This window comes from Engraulis encrasicolus, chromosome 21 (genome assembly GCF_034702125.1).
Source record: "Engraulis encrasicolus isolate BLACKSEA-1 chromosome 21, IST_EnEncr_1.0, whole genome shotgun sequence".
In the NCBI taxonomy this organism is placed as follows: domain Eukaryota; kingdom Metazoa; phylum Chordata; class Actinopteri; order Clupeiformes; family Engraulidae; genus Engraulis; species Engraulis encrasicolus.
This window is the reverse complement of record NC_085877.1, coordinates 22014782-22033185: the sequence shown is the minus strand read 5'-3', so window position 1 is coordinate 22033185 and position 18404 is coordinate 22014782. Positions and strand designations below refer to the sequence as shown.

At 44.3% G+C, this 18404-nt stretch overlaps 1 protein-coding gene across 1 annotated transcript; it reads left to right on the top strand.

Moving 5' to 3' along the window:
- The first annotated feature begins 386 nt into the window (after positions 1-386).
- On the top strand, positions 387-16971 carry znf16l (zinc finger protein 16 like). The gene is made up of 5 exons (XM_063187113.1): positions 387-1190; positions 1740-1928; positions 5097-5513; positions 13220-13413; positions 16508-16971. Exons 1-5 carry the CDS (start codon positions 446-448, stop codon positions 16919-16921), a joined length of 1959 nt encoding a protein of 652 aa, XP_063043183.1. The 5' UTR covers positions 387-445; the 3' UTR covers positions 16922-16971.
- The last annotated feature ends 1433 nt before the right edge of the window (positions 16972-18404 follow it).

The following is an 18404-nucleotide window of genomic DNA, read 5'->3' as shown; positions in this document are numbered from 1 at the left end:
AAGAGGCTTGAGACAAGAGGGCTTACTCACGTCATAACAGCGTAGTAGGAAATGATGGCGAGGGGAGTACGGAAATGTTATTCACTGTGGAACAGGTCATAGGACAGCGTGAATGTCTGTCAGCTGTCCTTAATTACCCCCAGCAATTACTGCTGACCAACAGCTGCCGTTACTTGGCCACAAATTATCCATCATGGTGTCGCCCCCACTGACCATGTGCAAGGGAGTACGAAAATGGCATCCATCGCACCCACTGACCAATGACCATGCGCAAGGGAGTTTTCCATCCACTCGTGTCCTCAGGCAACGCCCCCGTACTACACCGTGGCCAATGCATTCCCCGCCAAGAGATTGTTCTTTCTCTTGAGTTTCTTTGGTCATCACCATCACCAAGTATCCAAAACAGTCGCTAGCTTGCTAGCGTCGGCTGTGTGCCCTTCGTGACATGAATCGCAAAAGGAGCCACGGATTTACCGAATCAAGTTCTTCCTCGACACCACAAAACACGTTCATCGACATGGCCGGATCTACTCCTCGAAGCGAGGAGGATTTCTCCGATTACGAGGCCGATGAAGAGTTGCTGTGCTCGGTGAGCGACATCACGGAGCATCTTGGTAGGAACATCACAGTTGTTCTTGAGACTGCGTTGTCGGAAATTCGAAAAATGGTTAGTGTCAGAATTCGTGTTCTCAAAATGGAACTTCGAGAGAAAACAGACGAGATAGAGCTGTTGAAAGCCAGACTAGAGTGCGTGGAGAGGGACGGCAGGGATGCCTTTCCTGGTTCTATAACAACAGACCCCGCCACCGCGTCTACCAGAAAATCAGACAATTCTGCCTGCAAACGTATCAACGACCCGAAGAAAGGCAAGCCTGTTGTCACGGGCGTCAAAAAGGAGAATATTAACGCGATATGCGATGGCTTGCTGAAGGATAAAAACTCCCGAAACGGCCCTGATGACATCGACCAGAACAATGCGCCCACGTCGGGCTGCGATAGGGAGGTTCGTCACGACTCCCAGCAGGATTCTCTTCACCCATGGACGGATAGCGGGATCAGCGGCGGGGGCCCCGGAGAAGGGGAGGCAGACCCGGCCTCTGAGGACCTCTTCAATATGCTGCCATCGGGCAGTAAACGCATGTACGAATATGAATGGATGACAGGGGAGGACTATCCCGCAGAGATGAAAGGTAGTGTTTTTCCCCCTTGAATGTAACCTACAAAATGATGTCTAGCCAATTGATAAATATTTGTGATAGGCCTAACGTTCCAAGTAGCCCAATAGGCCCTAGACAGTGCAATTTCATTGCGGCGAGTGGTGATGTCGGGCAAGACAGCCCTCAGCAAACAGGTCAACTTGTCATGACTCATTCTGATTCACAGTGATGTTGAGGAATGTCTCATAAGCGTGTGTCACATTCATGCCCCACCATACTTAGTCACGTTTAAATCATACCAACCCGTCTAATTCCCATTGACATGACATTATATATTAGTTGGACACTTTTATCTAAAGCAACTTAGTTATTGCAGGATTATTGGTGACAGTCTTGGGAGCAGTTTGAGGTAAAATATGCCTTCCCTATGGGTATTTCAGGGAACACGACACACTTTCTCTAGTTAGGATTCAAACTTGCAACTCTTTACTCCAAGGACCACCTCTGTCACCACTAGGCCACAGCTGCCCCCACTTACTTTGCAGAACAACTCACTATGATGAATGCTGAATTTTCTCTCAGGTTTCGGTGATGGGAAGTACGATGGTGACCCCGCCTCCGAAGACATGAAGGAGGAGCGGGAGGAGGGGGCCAACGACGCCTCGCACGCCCACACACCCGAGTTCTCACTGGACGGCAAGGGCTCGCCCACCGAGGACGATGATGCTGCCGAGAGCCCCCTGGAGGACGATGGAGACCCCTTGGACCCAAGTGAGTATACGCAGAATGGTTTTAGTGGAGAGTTAAAGAAGGCAGAGAAGGCACGCACATCAGTGGCACAGGTGCTGGACAAATAAAATAACTGAAGTAAATGATGGATGTCCGCAACACTATTGGCACAATAAACAACTGGAAGCATTAACAGTGTTGCGGACATCCATCATTTACTTTAGTGGGGAGTTAGGCTGCTTACACCTTGCATAAACTGTAATACCAAAAGGATTCCCTAACCTGCCTTGACTCACATATGAACTTGACTGCCATCCCATTTCTTCCCAACTCATAGGGTGCAATATGATATCGGCCCACCTTTTGTTTGCTATTACAGCTTCAACTCCTATGGGATGGAAGGCTGTCCCCAAGGTTGAAGGGGTGTCTTAATAAGAATTTTTGACCATTCTTCAAAAGTGCATTGGGGAGGTCACTCACAGATCTTGGTCGAGAACGCCAGCATCCAAGTCTCCGCCCTAATTAAGCCCAAAGGTGTTCTCTTGTGTTCAGATTAGGACTCTGTGCAGGCCAGGTTGAAAGCGAAGTAGTGTCATATACAATACATGGTGTCATTTTCATAGCATTGCATTTAAGATGGACAATTCTATCTAAAGCAACTTAGTTATTGCAGGATTATTGATGACAGTCTAGGGAGCAGTGTGAGGTAAGATGTCTTCCCTAAGGGCACTTCAGGGAACACAACACACATTCTGTAGTTACGAACTGTATTCGAATGTATTCGAATTGGCAAGTCTTTAATCTAAGGGCCACCTCTGTCACCATTAGGCCACAGCTGCTGCACTTACTGTGTGCAGAACTACTCGCGATTATGAAGCGAAGTTCATCCATACCATACGGTCATTCGTGTCTTTATGGCCCTTGCTTTGTGCACTGGTGCTCGGTCATGTTGAAAGAGGAAGGGGCCGGTCCAAGCAGTTCCCACAACGTTGGGAGCATGGAATTGTCCACAATGTATTGGTGTCCTGTCCTGAAGCATCAGGATACCTATACATTTTGGAGAATTACATTCTCCCAGCATCAGGATACCAATACATTTTGGACAATTCCATGCTCCTAATGTTGTATAGTTTGGAGCACGTCCCTTCTTCTTCCAACATGACTGTGCACAAGTGCACAAAGCAACGTGCATTAAGATATAGTGTCTTTTTAGGTTTACCTGTTGACGTGTATGACCTCGATTCTAGGACAAAGTTTTACATGAATCATCGGAATACCCAAAGTTGAAAAACTCTAAAACTGCACTTGATAAATGCATGTAATTTCCAATATCCCAACTGAATACTTCTTTATTTTTAGCCGAATAAAAAGAAGTAGTCAACTTCCTGTTCCGTCCTCCAAAATGCCAGAGAAGTTGTGTAATTGGACGGCTTCCCGCACCTACGAACCTGTTTGGTTAAGCTAAGCAAGGGAGTGCCGGAAGTTTGTAAACAAGACTACAGGCTTTGACAGGAGTTAGAGAACTCGTCCTTTATTCTGTAATGGGCTATTTCATTAGCCTGGTTCTCACTGACGGTGCGTGTGTATAGCTCCAGAGCCCCCTGGTAGAGCGGAGCTACTCACACTACCATCTGGTAGCGCTGCCATTAACATGCTCTTCTCGAGTAGAAAATAAACTGAGCATTTTTTGTTTAAATATCAACGGCAGCTCGCATTGATGAGTCACAGGACAGACTATAGACTATATTGACTCTTTAGAGAGAACAGAAAACGTTTTTGGAGGAATTTGTTGGTGGTGAGTTGCAATAAATGTACCATTTATTTTCCAACTCGAGAAGAGCATGTTAATGGCAGTACTACCAGACAGTAGTTTGTTTACACACGAACCGTCGGTGAGAACCAGGCTACTATTTCATGTTCTACTTTCAGAATCCCATGAGAGTTCAAGGTAATGTGACTAAAAGCAATTTGCAGACTTCCACTTTAATCTCAAGTTAAACTGCGTAATGACCAGTTTATCATAATCCCATGTAGTGGAGCACATTTAGGTGATGAAGGAAAACATAAAAAAAAAATTAGGTATAGGGAAGTTTGTCTGTGGTAAATCATCCTAGAAGGAAATGTCACGTCAACCCCTTGTGCCGTCATGGGTAAGCGGTTAGGACGTCAGACTTGTAGCCCAAAGTTTACCGGTTGCCATTTGGGGGTGCCCCTTTGCACGGGTGAGACATAAATGCAATTTCGTTGTGTGCAATGTGCAGTGTTCATTACTTGCGTGCTGTGGAGTGCTGTCACAATCGCAATGAGTGCGTTCCAATATGTGACCTTGCTTCCTCCACTTGTGCTTGTGGCCTCATACTAGCAACACGTCATGATGACATCCCTGACAGCAGCATTATATTTCAATATCTCGCAAAAGCTGAATTGTAAAGTCATTTTCTCATTTGCACACTGGATGGTGAATGAAGAATTGTCCCCCAAAAATTGTTGTGGCTAGGCTGACAGCTGGGAAACTTTGTTTTCTTCACGGAGGAGGGGCCAGGAGGCGGTGCGAGACTACAAGCACAAGTGGAGGATGCAAGGTCGCATATTGGAACGCACTCAATGGGAGTTTGAGTTTCCCAGCTGGGCCTTCACTTCACTTAACTTCACTTCACTTCACTTCTTGTCAATCATTAGTAAGCAGGGCGGCATCTCTGTAGCTTATTCACTACTTGGCAGCAGACTTCACCCTGCATAGCTGTCCAGTTCAGGGGTGAATTTCTCAAAACCAAAGTTGCTTACTACATTAGCTACTTTGTTGTTTTCAATGCATTTTCCCATTGGCAACTACTGAAGTTGCTAACAGGCTAACAACTTCTCTTTTGAGAAACTCGCCCCAGTTTGATGATTTGCCTAGTAGCTTCAACTGCCATCTCTAGTTGACCTGGTAGTTGTCCCTTTGGCTGTCCATATGGGCAAGGTCCTAGGTCCTGTATGTGTCTGTTTTTAGACAGTGTCTCACAATGCTTCTTAACATTCCCATGAGTGAAATTTGTGAAAATATACCCGTTCTGCTTGCACAGCCTTAGGGTTCAGTCACTGAAATGGTGATATTTATCTAGCAGAAATGCAATGTTTGGCTTAAAAAGCACACCCTAACTGCCTGGTAATGGGCACTGTTAACCACCTCTGCTGCTGCCTGCTGTCTATATTTCCTCTAATCTACAGATCAGCAGTTCACATCCGAGTCCTACATATGTTCCTTCTGTGGAACCCTCTGCCCGGACTCGCTGTTCCTGGAGGAGCACCTAAAGGTGATGCACCACAACGAAACAGCCCACTCGTTGCACCTCAACTCCAGCGGCGGGCCTTCCCACCGGTCAGAGGGAGGTGGCGGCGGCGGTGGCGGTGGTGGCAGTGGCAGTAGCAACAGCAGCGGCAGCGGCAACATGGACGTCGGCGGCGCGCGGCAGGGGTCATCGTCAGGTCACGGCGCCACCGGGGGTGTACATGGCCTTGGAGGAGTCGGCCTTGGCATCAGTCTCCGGTCTCACGGTGGTGGTGGCGCTGCCGTCGGACCCCGTGAGCGGAAAGTGGACGGAGGCTTTGAGTGTGGCGACTGCGGCCGCCATTTTAACTACCTGGGTAATGTGGTGTTCATAACATAACTCTGCATAGTCTGACTGGTGATGTCGCATAGTTTATTTCAAACTCAGCTGATCCATCACCTCAGAAACCTAATAAACACCCTGTATCTCTAATCAACCAATCCTTGTCAAATAATAAAACATTTATTTGTAACACCTTTCAAGATAACCAAGGACACTTTTCACAAAATGTTAAAATAGTAGCATGTTAAAAGAGTAAGTAGTTCAGAAAAGTAGTAAAAGGAGCTCAGCAACACATGTTAAAAATCGTAGCAGGAAATGAAAATCAGTAATACATGTTAGAGGACATAGCATGTGGCCCTGCCGTGGCCAACCGTTTGGGCACTTGCCTGCCCTGCGGCTGACCCGGGTTTGATTCCGGGCCCGGGTCCTTTGCCGACCCCTCCCCGTCTCTCCCAATTCGCTTCCTGTCTACCTCTCACACTGTCATGTCAAATAAAGTGGAAAAAGACCAAAAAGAAATCTTTTTAAAAAAGAAGGCATATAATGCATTTGTAACTAGAAATGCATTCTCACAGAAAATGCTGGAAGCGGGCTTGCCTTTTGGGGCAGAGATGAAAAAAAGTACTATTGAGAAAACAAAGCTAAAAGAAATGTTGGGAAAAATCCATCCACCCAGTCAGAAGTTATGGGCCAAACAATTCAGCCATCTTGGATTCAGCCATCTTGAAAGTGCTGTAGCTCTGCGTTTTGGGGATATACTAAATGACATACATGGTATTTTAAGTTGGCTAAGGAACACTGCATATGATATAATTTTGAAAATCGACATGGCTTCGAGCGGGATTAGAACTCACAACCTCCATATCTGTAATCCAACCCCTTTGCCATTGATATTAAATGACATACGATACATGATATTTGAAGTTGGCTAAGGAACACTGCATATGATATCATTTTGGAAATCAACATGGCTTCGACTGGGGTTCGAACCTCCAACCCCCATATCCCTAATTCAGCACATTTGCCATTCATACTAAATGACATACATGGCATTTTAAGTTGGGCAAGGAACACTGCATATGATATACTTTTGAAAATCAACATGGCTTTGACTGGGATTCGAACCCCCAACCTCCATATCTGTAATCCAGCACATTTGCCATGCATACTAAATGACATACATGGCACTTTAAGTTGGCCAAGGAACACTGCATATGATGTAATTTTGAAAATCAACATGGCTTTGACTGGGTTTCGAACCCCCAACCTCAATATCTGTAATTCAGCACATTTGCCATCCATACTAAATGATATACATGTATGGCATTTTAAGTCGGCCAAGGAACGCTGCATATGATATAATTTAGAAAATCAACATTGCTTCTTGTGGGTTTCGAACCCTCAACCTCCAATCTAATGCAGGTCATGCATTACCACTAAGCCAAGCAGTTAATTGTCATGCATAGTCCAGCAAGACTATATTACATTGCATTGCAGAGCTGAACAATGGACTTCTAGAATGCTTGCTCGCACCTGCTCGTTAAGAATGGAATCTTGAGACAGTGACAGTTGAAATGGAATCCTTCACTGGCTGCACCTGTTGTGATTGACTGAAAGACAGTTAGTATTGAGCCTTTAACAGGGGAGAAAATGAGAATGAGTTTTTTGTCTTTACAACATCGTTGTAAAAAAACTAAAAGGAGTTGGCACGTGTCCTTTTCACAGATCGGAGTCATGCTTGTGATCTCTCTAACAGTCTTTGAATGAAGTTTATAGGTTAAAATTTTCAGGCACAAATGGACCTCCGTGTGGGACATGCGCTGATCTCTTGAAAAAGGCACTTTTCAAAAGACTGGGATTCTCCATAGAGCCAGGCCTGTTTTTTTTACAAACCTGCCATTTAAAAAGTATTGGGAGTTGGGAGATGAAACTTTCACAATTTGGAGACATGCCATAGAGCTCGCTAACAACGCGTCAACTAAATTTCTAGGTGAAAGTGTTGATGTTTTATGACCGAAAAAGCCTCCTACACTCTAATCTCTAGAGTGGCGGAACTGTCGTTCATGAAGGTTCCACCATGGTTTTCAATGGAGACCCAGGCTTTCACAAAATCGCCAAAAACGGGAAAACGACAAGAGACACGGAAAAGCCTATTAATATACGCGATCTCTAAGCCGAGCCGGTCGTTTTAGTGTTTGAACGGTGTCTCTATCTCGAAAGGCCTAGGAGGATATCCATTTTCTATTTTTGCTGCCCCTGCACAAGAGAACCAATAATAAACTAGAAATGCATTCTCACAGAAAATGCTGGAAGCGGGCTTGCCTTTTGGGGCAGAGATGAAACAAAGTACTATTGAGAAAACAAAGCTAAAAGAAATCTTGGAAAAACTCCATCCACCCAGTCAGAAGTTATGGGCCAAACAATTCAGCCATCTTGGATTCAGCCATCTTGAAAGTGTTGTAGCTCTGCGTTTTGGGGATATACTAAATGACATAGATGGTATTTTAAGTTGGCTAAGGAACACTGCATATGATATAATTTTGAAAATCAACATGGCTTCGAGCGGGATTAGAACTCACAACCTCCATATCTGTAATCCAACCCCTTTGCCATTGATATTAAATGACATACAATACATGATATTTGAAGTTGGCTAAGGAACACTGCATATGATATCATTTTGAAAATCAACATGGCTTCGACTGGGGTTCGAACCTCCAACCCCCATATCCCTAATTCAGCACATTTGCCATTCATACTAAATGACATACATGGCATTTTAAGTTGGCCAAGGAACACTGCATATGATATACTTTTGAAAATCAACATGGCTTTGACTGGGATTCGAACCCCCAACCTCCATATCTGTAATCCAGCACATTTGCCATGCATACTAAATGACATACATGGCACTTTAAGTTGGCCAAGGAACACTGCATATGATGTAATTTTGAAAATCAACATGGCTTTGACTGGGTTTCGAACCCCCAACCTCAATATCTGTAATTCAGCACATTTGCCATCCATACTAAATGATATACATGTATGGCATTTTAAGTCGGCCAAGGAACGCTGCATATGATATAATTTAGAAAATCAACATTGCTTCGTGTGGGTTTCGAACCCTCAACCTCCATATCTCTAATGCAGCAGCATGCATTACCACTAAGCCAAGCAGCTAATTGTCATGCATAGTCCAGCAAGATTATATTACATTGCATTGCAGAGCTGAACAATGGACTTCTAGAATGCTTGCTCGCACCTGCTCGTTAAGAATGGAATCTTGAGACAGTGACAGTTGAAATGGAATCCTTCACTGGCTGCACCTGTTGTGATTGACTGAAAGACAGTTAGTATTGAGCCTTTAACAGGGGAGAAAATGAGAATGAGTTTTTTGTCTTTACAACATCGTTGTAAAAAAACTAAAAGGAGTTGGCACGTGTCCTTTTCACAGATCGGAGTCATGCTTGTGATGTCTCTAACAGTCTTTGAATGAAGTTTATAGGTTAAATTTTTCAGGCACAAATGGACCTCCGTGTGGGACATGCGCTGATCTCTTGAAAAATGCACTTTTCCAAAGACTGGGATTCTCCATAGAGCCAGGTCTGTTTTTTTACAAACCTGCCATTTAAAAAGTATTGGGAGTTGGGAGATGAAACTTTGACAATTTGGAGACATCCCATAGAGCTCGCTAACAACGCGTCAACTAAACTTCTAGGTGAAAGTGTTGATGTTTTATGACCGAAAAAGCCTCCTACACTCTAATCTCTAGAGTGGCGGAACTTTGGTTCATGGAGGTTCCACCACTATTTTCAATGGGGACCCAGGCTTTCACAAAATCGCCAAAAACGGGAAAACGACAAGAGACACGGAAAAGCCTATTAGTATACGCGATCTCCAAGCCGAGCCGGTCGTTTTAGTGTTTGAACGGTGTCTCTATCTCGAAAGGCCTAGGAGGAGATCCATGCACAAGAGAACCAATAATAAACTAGAAATGCATTCTCACAGAAAATGCTGGAAGCGGGCTTGCCTTTTGGGGCAGAGATGAAACAAAGTACTATTGAGAAAACAAAGCTAAAAGAAATCTTGGAAAAACTCCATCCACCCAGTCAGAAGTTATGGGCCAAACAATTCAGCCATCTTGGATTCAGCCATCTTGAAAGTGTTGTAGCTCTGCGTTTTGGGGATATACTAAATGACATACATGGTATTTTAAGTTGGCTAAGGAACACTGCATATGATATAATTTTGAAAATCAACATGGCTTCGAGCGGGATTAGAACTCACAACCTCCATATCTGTAATCCAACCCCTTTGCCATTGATATTAAATGACATACAATACATGATATTTGAAGTTGGCTAAGGAACACTGCATATGATATAATTTTGAAAATCAACATGGCTTCGACTGGGGTTCGAACCTCCAACCCCCATATCCCTAATTCAGCACATTTGCCATTCATACTAAATGACATACATGGCATTTTAAGTTGGCCAAGGAACACTGCATATGATATAATTTTGAAAATCAACATGGCTTTGACTGGGATTCGAACCCCCAACCTCCATATCTGTAATCCAGCACATTTGCCATGCATACTAAATGACATACATGGCATTTTAAGTTGGCCAAGGAACACTGCATATGATATAATTTTGAAAATCAACATGGCTTTGACTGGGTTTCGAACCCCCAACCTCAATATCTGTAATTCAGCACATTTGCCATCCATACTAAATGATATACATGGCATTTTAAGTCGGCCAAGGAACGCTGCATATGATATAATTTAGAAAATCAACATGGCTTCAGGTGGGATTCGAACCCTCAACCTCCATCTCTCTAATGCAGCGGCATGCATTACCACTAAGCCAAGCAGCTAATTGTCATGCATAGTCCAGCAAGACTATATCACATTGCATTGCAGAGCTGAACAATAGACTTCTAGAATGCTTGCTCGCACCTGCTCGTTAAGAATAGAATCTTGAGACAGTGACAGTTGAAATGGAACACTTCATTGGCTGCACCTGTTGTGATTGACTGAAAGACAGTTAGTATTGAGCTCTAGACAGGGGAGAGGATGAGAATGAGTTTTTTGTCTTTACAACATCGTTGTAAAAAAACTAAAAGGAGTTGGCACGTGTCCTTTTCACAGATCGGAGTCATGCTTGTGATCTCTCTAACAGTCTTTGAATGAAGTTTATAGGTTAAATTTTTCAGGCACAAATGGACCTCCGTGTGGGACATGCGCTGATCTCTTGAAAAATGCACTTTTCGAAAGAATGGGATTCTCCATAGAGCCAGGCCTGTTTTTTTTACAAACCTGCCATTTAAAAAGTATTGGGAGTTGGGAGATGAAACTTTCACAATTTGGAGACATCCCATAGAGCTCGCTAACAACGCGTCAACTAAACTTCTAGGTGAAAGTGTTGATGTTTTATGACCGAAAAAGCCTCCTACACTCTAATCTTTAGAGTGGCGGAACCTTGGTTCATGAAGGTTCCAGCATTGTTTTCAATGGGGACCAAAGCTTTCACAAAATCGCCAAAAACGGGAAAACGACAAAAGACACGGAAAAGCCTATTAATATACGCGATCTCCAAGCCGAGCCGGTCGTTTTAGTGTTTGAACGGTGTCTCTATCTCGAAAGGCCTAGGAGGATATCCATTTTCTATTTTTACTGTCCCCCTGCACAAGAACGATAATAATAAACTAGAAATGCATTCTCACAGAAAATGCTGGAAGCGGGCTTGCCTTTTGGGGCAGAGATGAAACAAAGTACTATTGAGAAAACAAAGCTAAAAGAAATCTTGGAAAAACTCCATCCACCCAGTCAGAAGTTATGGGCCAAACAATTCAGCCATCTTGGATTCAGCCATCTTGAAAGTGTTGTAGCTCTGCGTTTTGGGGATATACTAAATGACATACATGGTATTTTAAGTTGGCTAAGGAACACTGCATATGATATGATTTTGAAAATCAACATGGCTTCGAGCGGGATTAGAACTCACAACCTCCATATCTGTAATCCAACCCCTTTGCCATTGATATTAAATGACATACAATACATGATATTTGAAGTTGGCTAAGGAACACTGCATATGATATCATTTTGAAAATCAACATGGCTTCGACTGGGGTTCGAACCTCCAACCCCCATATCCCTAATTCAGCACATTTGCCATTCATACTAAATGACATACATGGCATTTTAAGTTGGCCAAGGAACACTGCATATGATATAATTTTGAAAGTCAACATGGCTTTGACTGGGATTCGAACCCCCAACCTCCATATCTGTAATCCAGCACATTTGCCATGCATACTAAATGACATACATGGCATTTTAAGTTGGCCAAGGAACACTGCATATGATGTAATTTTGAAAATCAACATGGCTTTGACTGGGTTTCGAACCCCCAACCTCAATATCTGTAATTCAGCACATTTGCCATCCATACTAAATGATATACATGGCATTTTAAGTCGGCCAAGGAACGCTGCATATGATATAATTTAGAAAATCAACATGGCTTTGGGTGGGATTTGAACCCTCAACCTCCGTATCTCTAATGCAGCGGCATGCATTACCACTAAGCCAAGCAGCTAATTGTCATGCATAGTCCAGCAAGACTATATCACATTGCATTGCAGAGCTGAACAATAGACTTCTAGAATGCTTGCTCGCACCTGCTCGTTAAGAATGGAATCTTGAGACAGTGACAGTTGAAATGGAATCCTTCACTGGCTGCACCTGTTGTGATTGACTGAAAGACAGTTAGTATTGAGCTCTAAACTGGGGAGAAAATGAGAATGAGTTTTTTGTCTTTACAACATCGTTGTAAAAAAACTAAAAGGAGTTGGCACGTGTCCTTTTCACAGATCGGAGTCATGCTTGTGATCTCTCTAACAGTCTTTGAATGAAGTTTATAGGTTAAATTTTTCAGGCACAAATGGACCTCCGTGTGGGACATGCGCTGATCTCTTGAAAAATGCCCTTTTCGAAAGACTGGGATTCTCCATAGAGCCAGGCCTGTTTTTTTTACAAACCTGCCATTTAAAAAGTATTGGGATTTGGGAGATGAAACTTTGACAATTTGGAGACATCCCATAGAGCTCGCTAACAACGCGTCAACTAAACTTCTAGGTGAAAGTGTTGATGTTTTATGACCGAAAAAGCCTCCTACACTCTAATCTTTAGAGTGGCGGAACCTTGGTTCATGAAGGTTCCAGCATTGTTTTCAATGGGGACCAAAGCTTTCACAAAATCGCCAAAAACGGGAAAACGACAAGAGACACGGAAAAGCCTATTAATATACGCGATCTCCAAGCCGAGCCGGTCGTTTTAGTGTTTGAACGGTGTCTCTATCTCGAAAGGCCTAGGAGGATATCCATTTTCTATTTTTGCTGTCCCCCTGCACAAGAACGATAATAATAAATAATAATAAAACAGGACTTAGAGATTACTATAAACGGGCCTTGCTCTGCAAGGGCCATGCTCTGCATGGTCCTTGCTCCGCAAGCCCGCTTAATAATAAAACAGGACTTAGAGATTACTATAAACGGGCCTTGCTCTGCAAGGGCCATGCTCTGCATGGTCCTTGCTCCGCAAGCCCGCTTAATAATAATTAACAGGACTTAGAGATTACTATAATCGGGCCTTGCTCTGCAAGAGCTCTGCTCTTGCTCCGCAAGCCCGCTTAATAACATTTGACGTCATCTATTGTAACCCTACAGGAAACCTGCGACAGCACTTGCGCATTCACACAGGGGAAAAGCCCTTCGTGTGCCCGGAGTGCGGGGAGCGCTTTAGGCACGCGGCCCGCCTCAAGAGCCACCGGCTGGGCCACAGCGGCGCCCAGAGCCCCTTCCCCTGCCCGCAGTGTGGAAAGGGATTCCCCGTCCTGTCGGGACTCAAGCGGCACCTACGGGTATGTATTAGTGAAGATTTTCATTCCTCCAAGTTGTGAGTCAAAATACTTCGTGCCAGTCCTGAAAGTTGCTAAGTTGTAGTGAAGATTCATATCCATTCAGGTTATGTCAAAATACTCTGAGAATTTTAAACATGCAGTTGTACTGCAGTGCTAACAATACCCTTGACTTGCCAGTACCCGTGGACACATCATTTTGTGTTCACCTAATGGATTTAATTTGTAATTGTTAAAAAATAATACTTATAATGAATTTAAGTGCTTCAGTGTAGGGTAGGGGATGCAGAAAAAACATTGAGCTAGTTTCAATTAAACTTTCAAAATGAGTAGGGCACTGGGATACAATATGTCCCCATTCAATAATTTCTTATGGACCTCTTTAAATGTTTGGATGGTGTTTTTTCAATCATAAACATTTTATTTTACATTTGGTCACCCTCAGCATAGTGTGACTATGTATTTATCATCTGGAGTATAAGACTGTCAGACACAGAAACACAACAGTATATCATAAAAACATGCCAGTGTAACATGTAGGCAAAAACATAATGACAATAATATTATGCTTCACCCCTCACCATAGGCTATGAAAGTCAGACGGCCCCTGACTGATTCTCACCAACATTAGTCATGTTTATTTTATATTTCCACAGCAGGGTGCTGCTGTCTGGGTCACTGGAAAGGAACATGCATTTGCAATGTTCAATTCAACAGGCTTTTCACACACGAGTGGTCACCATAGGTTAATGGTTGCCAAGGGCAACAGTCTTGTTTACCTCCCCGTTGCCGTTCTCAGATGTCTGCTCTTGCAGAACGCGACTGCTTTACAGCCTTTCACGCATCAGCTAGCTTCAGTTTGGCTGAAATATTAGCCTCGTCGACTGGTCTACGACATGATCGTATTCTGGCATCGAGAAAAGTTGCGCAGGAGGAGGAAGATGAATATCTACATGCTTACTGTAGGTCAGTGGTTTTCAAAGTGGGGGCCGCGAAGGGGGTGCTAGGGGGGCCGAGGAAAGTTGGTAGGAAATAATAAAATAAATTATTGCAGAAATTGAAGAACCAATGTACAACAAAATAAACCAAAAACGAGCTAAATAATATTCCCATTAGTTAATTTTATATATCCTAGTGGGCCCTGACCGCAGAAATACACCAGCGGCGATGCGATTCAAGCGACAGAGTGCAGCAGCAAGCGATATGAGCGATTGAGGAGACTAGAGTATGTCCGTACAGGCAGAAGGCAAAGCATTCAATCATTCCCATTGGCTGTGGTCACTGACCTCTATACAGTCATTGGCTGTTGCGGCTTGTCGCCGAACCGCGTCATAGAAAGTTGAAAAGATTTCAACTTCAAATTGTCGCGCTCGTCGCGCAAATCGCTCTAGTCTCCAGAATCGCTTTTGTCGCGCGACTCAATACAAAGTCAATTACTTCCGTCGCTCGACTCGCTCAGATCGCCGCTGGTGTATTTCTGCGGTGACTCACAGGCCTTGACTATGGTTGTGAAAGGGGGTGCACAGGAAAAGTAGTGCGGCACGACCCATGTAAAGGGGGCCTTGGCTGGAATCTACCAGGGTATGGGGGGGCCTCGTCATGGTAAAGTTTGGGAACCCCTGCTGTAGGTCCCATTACTGTTTTGATATTCGTACCATGTTCTTACTAGAGCTCAGAACAAAAGGACATGATTCACACAGTTTCAACACAATCCAGATGACATTGTTAAATATTGTTTAACATAATCCAGTCAACATTGATACATTTTATGAAAAATGGCCTATATTTCTAAGACTTAACCCAAGTAGGGAGTAGCAGTACAAGTGCAAGAATGTTCTGGGAAGCATGCCCTATCTAAATACAAACCACGTACATCTTCTATATGATTTTATTTCACTACATTTCACTGATGGTGTGGATGCTCAGCATAATTCATTTTGGTTTATAGCTGGACGGACAGTATCAGCCCACAATTCAAAACATACTGTCCTGGCTTAAACCTGCCATACACTGTGCAATATTTTCAGTCGGGGGTATTAAGCTCCTCCTGAATCGCAGGGTTTAAAAGTTCATCTCTCATGTCCTCACACTATTCAAGCTGAGGGTTGCATGCGACCACAATGCTCACACTGTACGACACAACAGATGACAAAAAACGCGGAAGGGAAACGCGTACCTTAGGTGGAGACGAGGATGCGCCCTGGTCAATTTTGCCTTTTTGTGCATGGGTAGGTGGAAATGTAGTGTCATAGCTCTGCTGCAGCTGTGTGATTCACTCACAAGGTGACCTGGATTTCAAAAAGTTAAGATTTTCTTGTGACAATATGATTGATGATCGTAGGGTGGTCTTGATTTAAAATCACTTGTTGGTAGCCCATGTACGCTACACAATGTGATTGAGCCAAAAATCGTCCCGATTCCCAAAAAGTTGCGCGGATCTCAAATCGTGGCCAAATTGTTCCAAAAATCGCAGTGTATGACATTAGATGACACCATGAGTCTTCGTCAGTGTCTCCGAGAATGATTCAGAGAGTCAACAAAATAAGTCATTTTCTTGGGACGGCAGGAAAAACCTTTTGCCCCATAATGTATGCAGTCCCACGAATGGAACGATGTAATAGTTATTGAAAAGTTAACTACCATAGTACTACTCAACTATGATATAACACAGGGCCTTTAGAAATGCTCTACAACTTGGTCATTGTCATTCTGGTAACAGCCAATGTATAAAGCCACATCTTAATGGGTTAAACATTTACAGTGGTCAGGGCAAATTTCTGTGCATGATAATCCATTAACCCCTCTTGTAAGACTGAAAAGTAACTCTTTCTTTCTCTTCTCTCCTCTCCTTTCCTATCATATTCACCCTGATGAATGCCAAAATGGGACAACATGCAGTATGTAGGCCCATATGCTTATAAATAGAGCTTGCTATGTTGCCAAAGGTATTTTATATTTTATAACAGCACCATGCCTTTTTGAGCCACAATCAGGGCCAGAAACAGTGAATTCAAAATGTAACCTCTTTCTTTCGCTCTCTCTTTCTTTCTTTCTTTCTCTCTCTCCCTTTCTCTCTCCCTCTCTCCTGGTCCTCCAGGTCCACACGGGCGAGAGTCCGTACGCGTGTCCGCAGTGCGGCCGGCGCTTCAAGGAGCTGGGCAACCTGTACACGCACCAGCGTATCCACAGCGGCGCCACCCCCTACTGCTGCCAGCAGTGCGGACGCAGCTTCCGCCACCTGGGCACCTACAAGAGCCACCGCTGCATGCCCGGGCACGGCCATATGGGCGCCCTGCCACCAGGGGGAGCTCACGATGCGCTGTCACCACCGCCTCTTCCGCCTAATGTTGGCGGTGGTGGTGGTGTTGGGGCTGCGTCTGACCTGTTGTGGCCCAGTGGAGGTGGGGGAGGGGGAGGGCACGGACTCCGGGACGGCAGCAGCAGCCCACCCGGACTGGATCACCAGGAGGGCAAGGGTGGCAAAGGGGGCCAGGCAGGTGGTGACTTCTGATGGGGTGGTGAGGTGGTGGACACAGGCTAAGCAGTACTGGATTGGACCGGACCTCCAGGAGGATTAGGGGGGGGGGGGGTGTGTGGCCAAGCTGACCAGACGGATGGTGAATGATCGGGTGGTAGTGGTGGTGGGGGATCATTGCCGGTGTGATGACCCCAGATATCATGGGTTCAGTGTCCCATTCAGGAGATTCTTATAGGATGCAGAAATGGATTGACTCATTTAGGCCTAGCAAGGTTTTAACAGGTTAAACAGTTATCAACGCGGTTAAAGGTATACATACACATGCATCGAAGCTGCGACTGGTCTGAACGGATTGAGGCGTCAACAAACCCAGGTGCACGCACCCTGGTGTTTGAATTGGACCCTACCGCTTTTTTGAGGGGGCTTTAATCTAACACTTGTACAATAAGCTACCTGGAGCACTCTCTCTGCAGCGTGGTGGCGATGTGAGCGCGTGACCGAGAGGTGGTGGTGGCGGCGCGACAGACTTGTGTTTTTAGGGGGTGGGGGGATTTCCCACTCGCCCACCCCGCCCCTCTATGGGCCTGAGGCCTGAGCTTGTTAGGGCTGTGTTCATTAATCCACAATGTTATGGCGGAGTTGCGATGGAGCCTATACTACAAAGCTAGTTCAGGATAAGTTAAGGTTAAGTTAAGAGATAAATCATCTAATACAAGAGATTTTCTTAAGAAAATGAGGACTCCAGGCTCTTCTATTAGATGATTTACCTCTTAACTTTAACCTTAACTTATCCTGAACCAGTTTTTGTACCAGTAGTATAGGCCTATGGTGTGCTCGTCTCGGTTCAGGAGGCTTGTTGCACAGAGCCGCCGTGATGCCAGTGAGTGTAGCCCATTCCTGAGTTGTGTCATGAGTGAGCCTTCACCGAGCCTTCTCTCTTTCTAAAGGTGGACATGAGCATGACCCTTTTCCCACACATTTTGTTTTCGGAGTATATATCATGAAAAATTATGTATTTTGATTTTATTGTGGAGGTTTTTAAGGTCTGATTATTATTCCCAGGTGTGAGAAAAAAAGTGGTTGTCTGGAGCGAATAATTGTTGTTTTCGCAGAAGCTCTGTTTAAAAACAAAAAGCTTTTATGGGTCACACATGTAGTAGGCTTCATGTGCCCCCCTGGGTGCATGAGGAATTTATGGTCGATATTTTCAAGCTTTAAGATGCTGCTGTATTGGCGTTGTGGAGAAAAAAGCTTCCCTTTTTCACAAGAAGAAAAGAAAAGACTTTTCCCCCTCCTTTTTTTTTTTTTTAACCCTGTGCATATTAAGTTTGAGTTGAACATTGTTACATGTAAAATGGCCATGGACAATGGTCACCTACGCTTACTCTCACACCAGTTTCACTTGTTCTGGTTATATCATCACTAATGCAAGAGGCCTTCTCAGATGTGAAGACATTTTTAAAGCGGACTGTACTGCCACCGTGTGGACCTAACATGCCACTGCACCCTTTTCCAG

Bases quoted from the DNA above. Each gene is read 5' to 3' on its own strand.
- znf16l (XM_063187113.1), top strand. From the start codon at position 446: ATGAATCGCAAAAGGAGCCACGGATTTACCGAATCAAGTTCTTCCTCG. The intron at 1,191-1,739 runs GTAGTGTTTTTC...ATTTTCTCTCAG, and splicing joins CTATCCCGCAGAGATGAAAG to GTTTCGGTGATGGGAAGTAC. The intron at 1,929-5,096 runs GTGAGTATACGC...TCTAATCTACAG, and splicing joins TGGAGACCCCTTGGACCCAA to ATCAGCAGTTCACATCCGAG.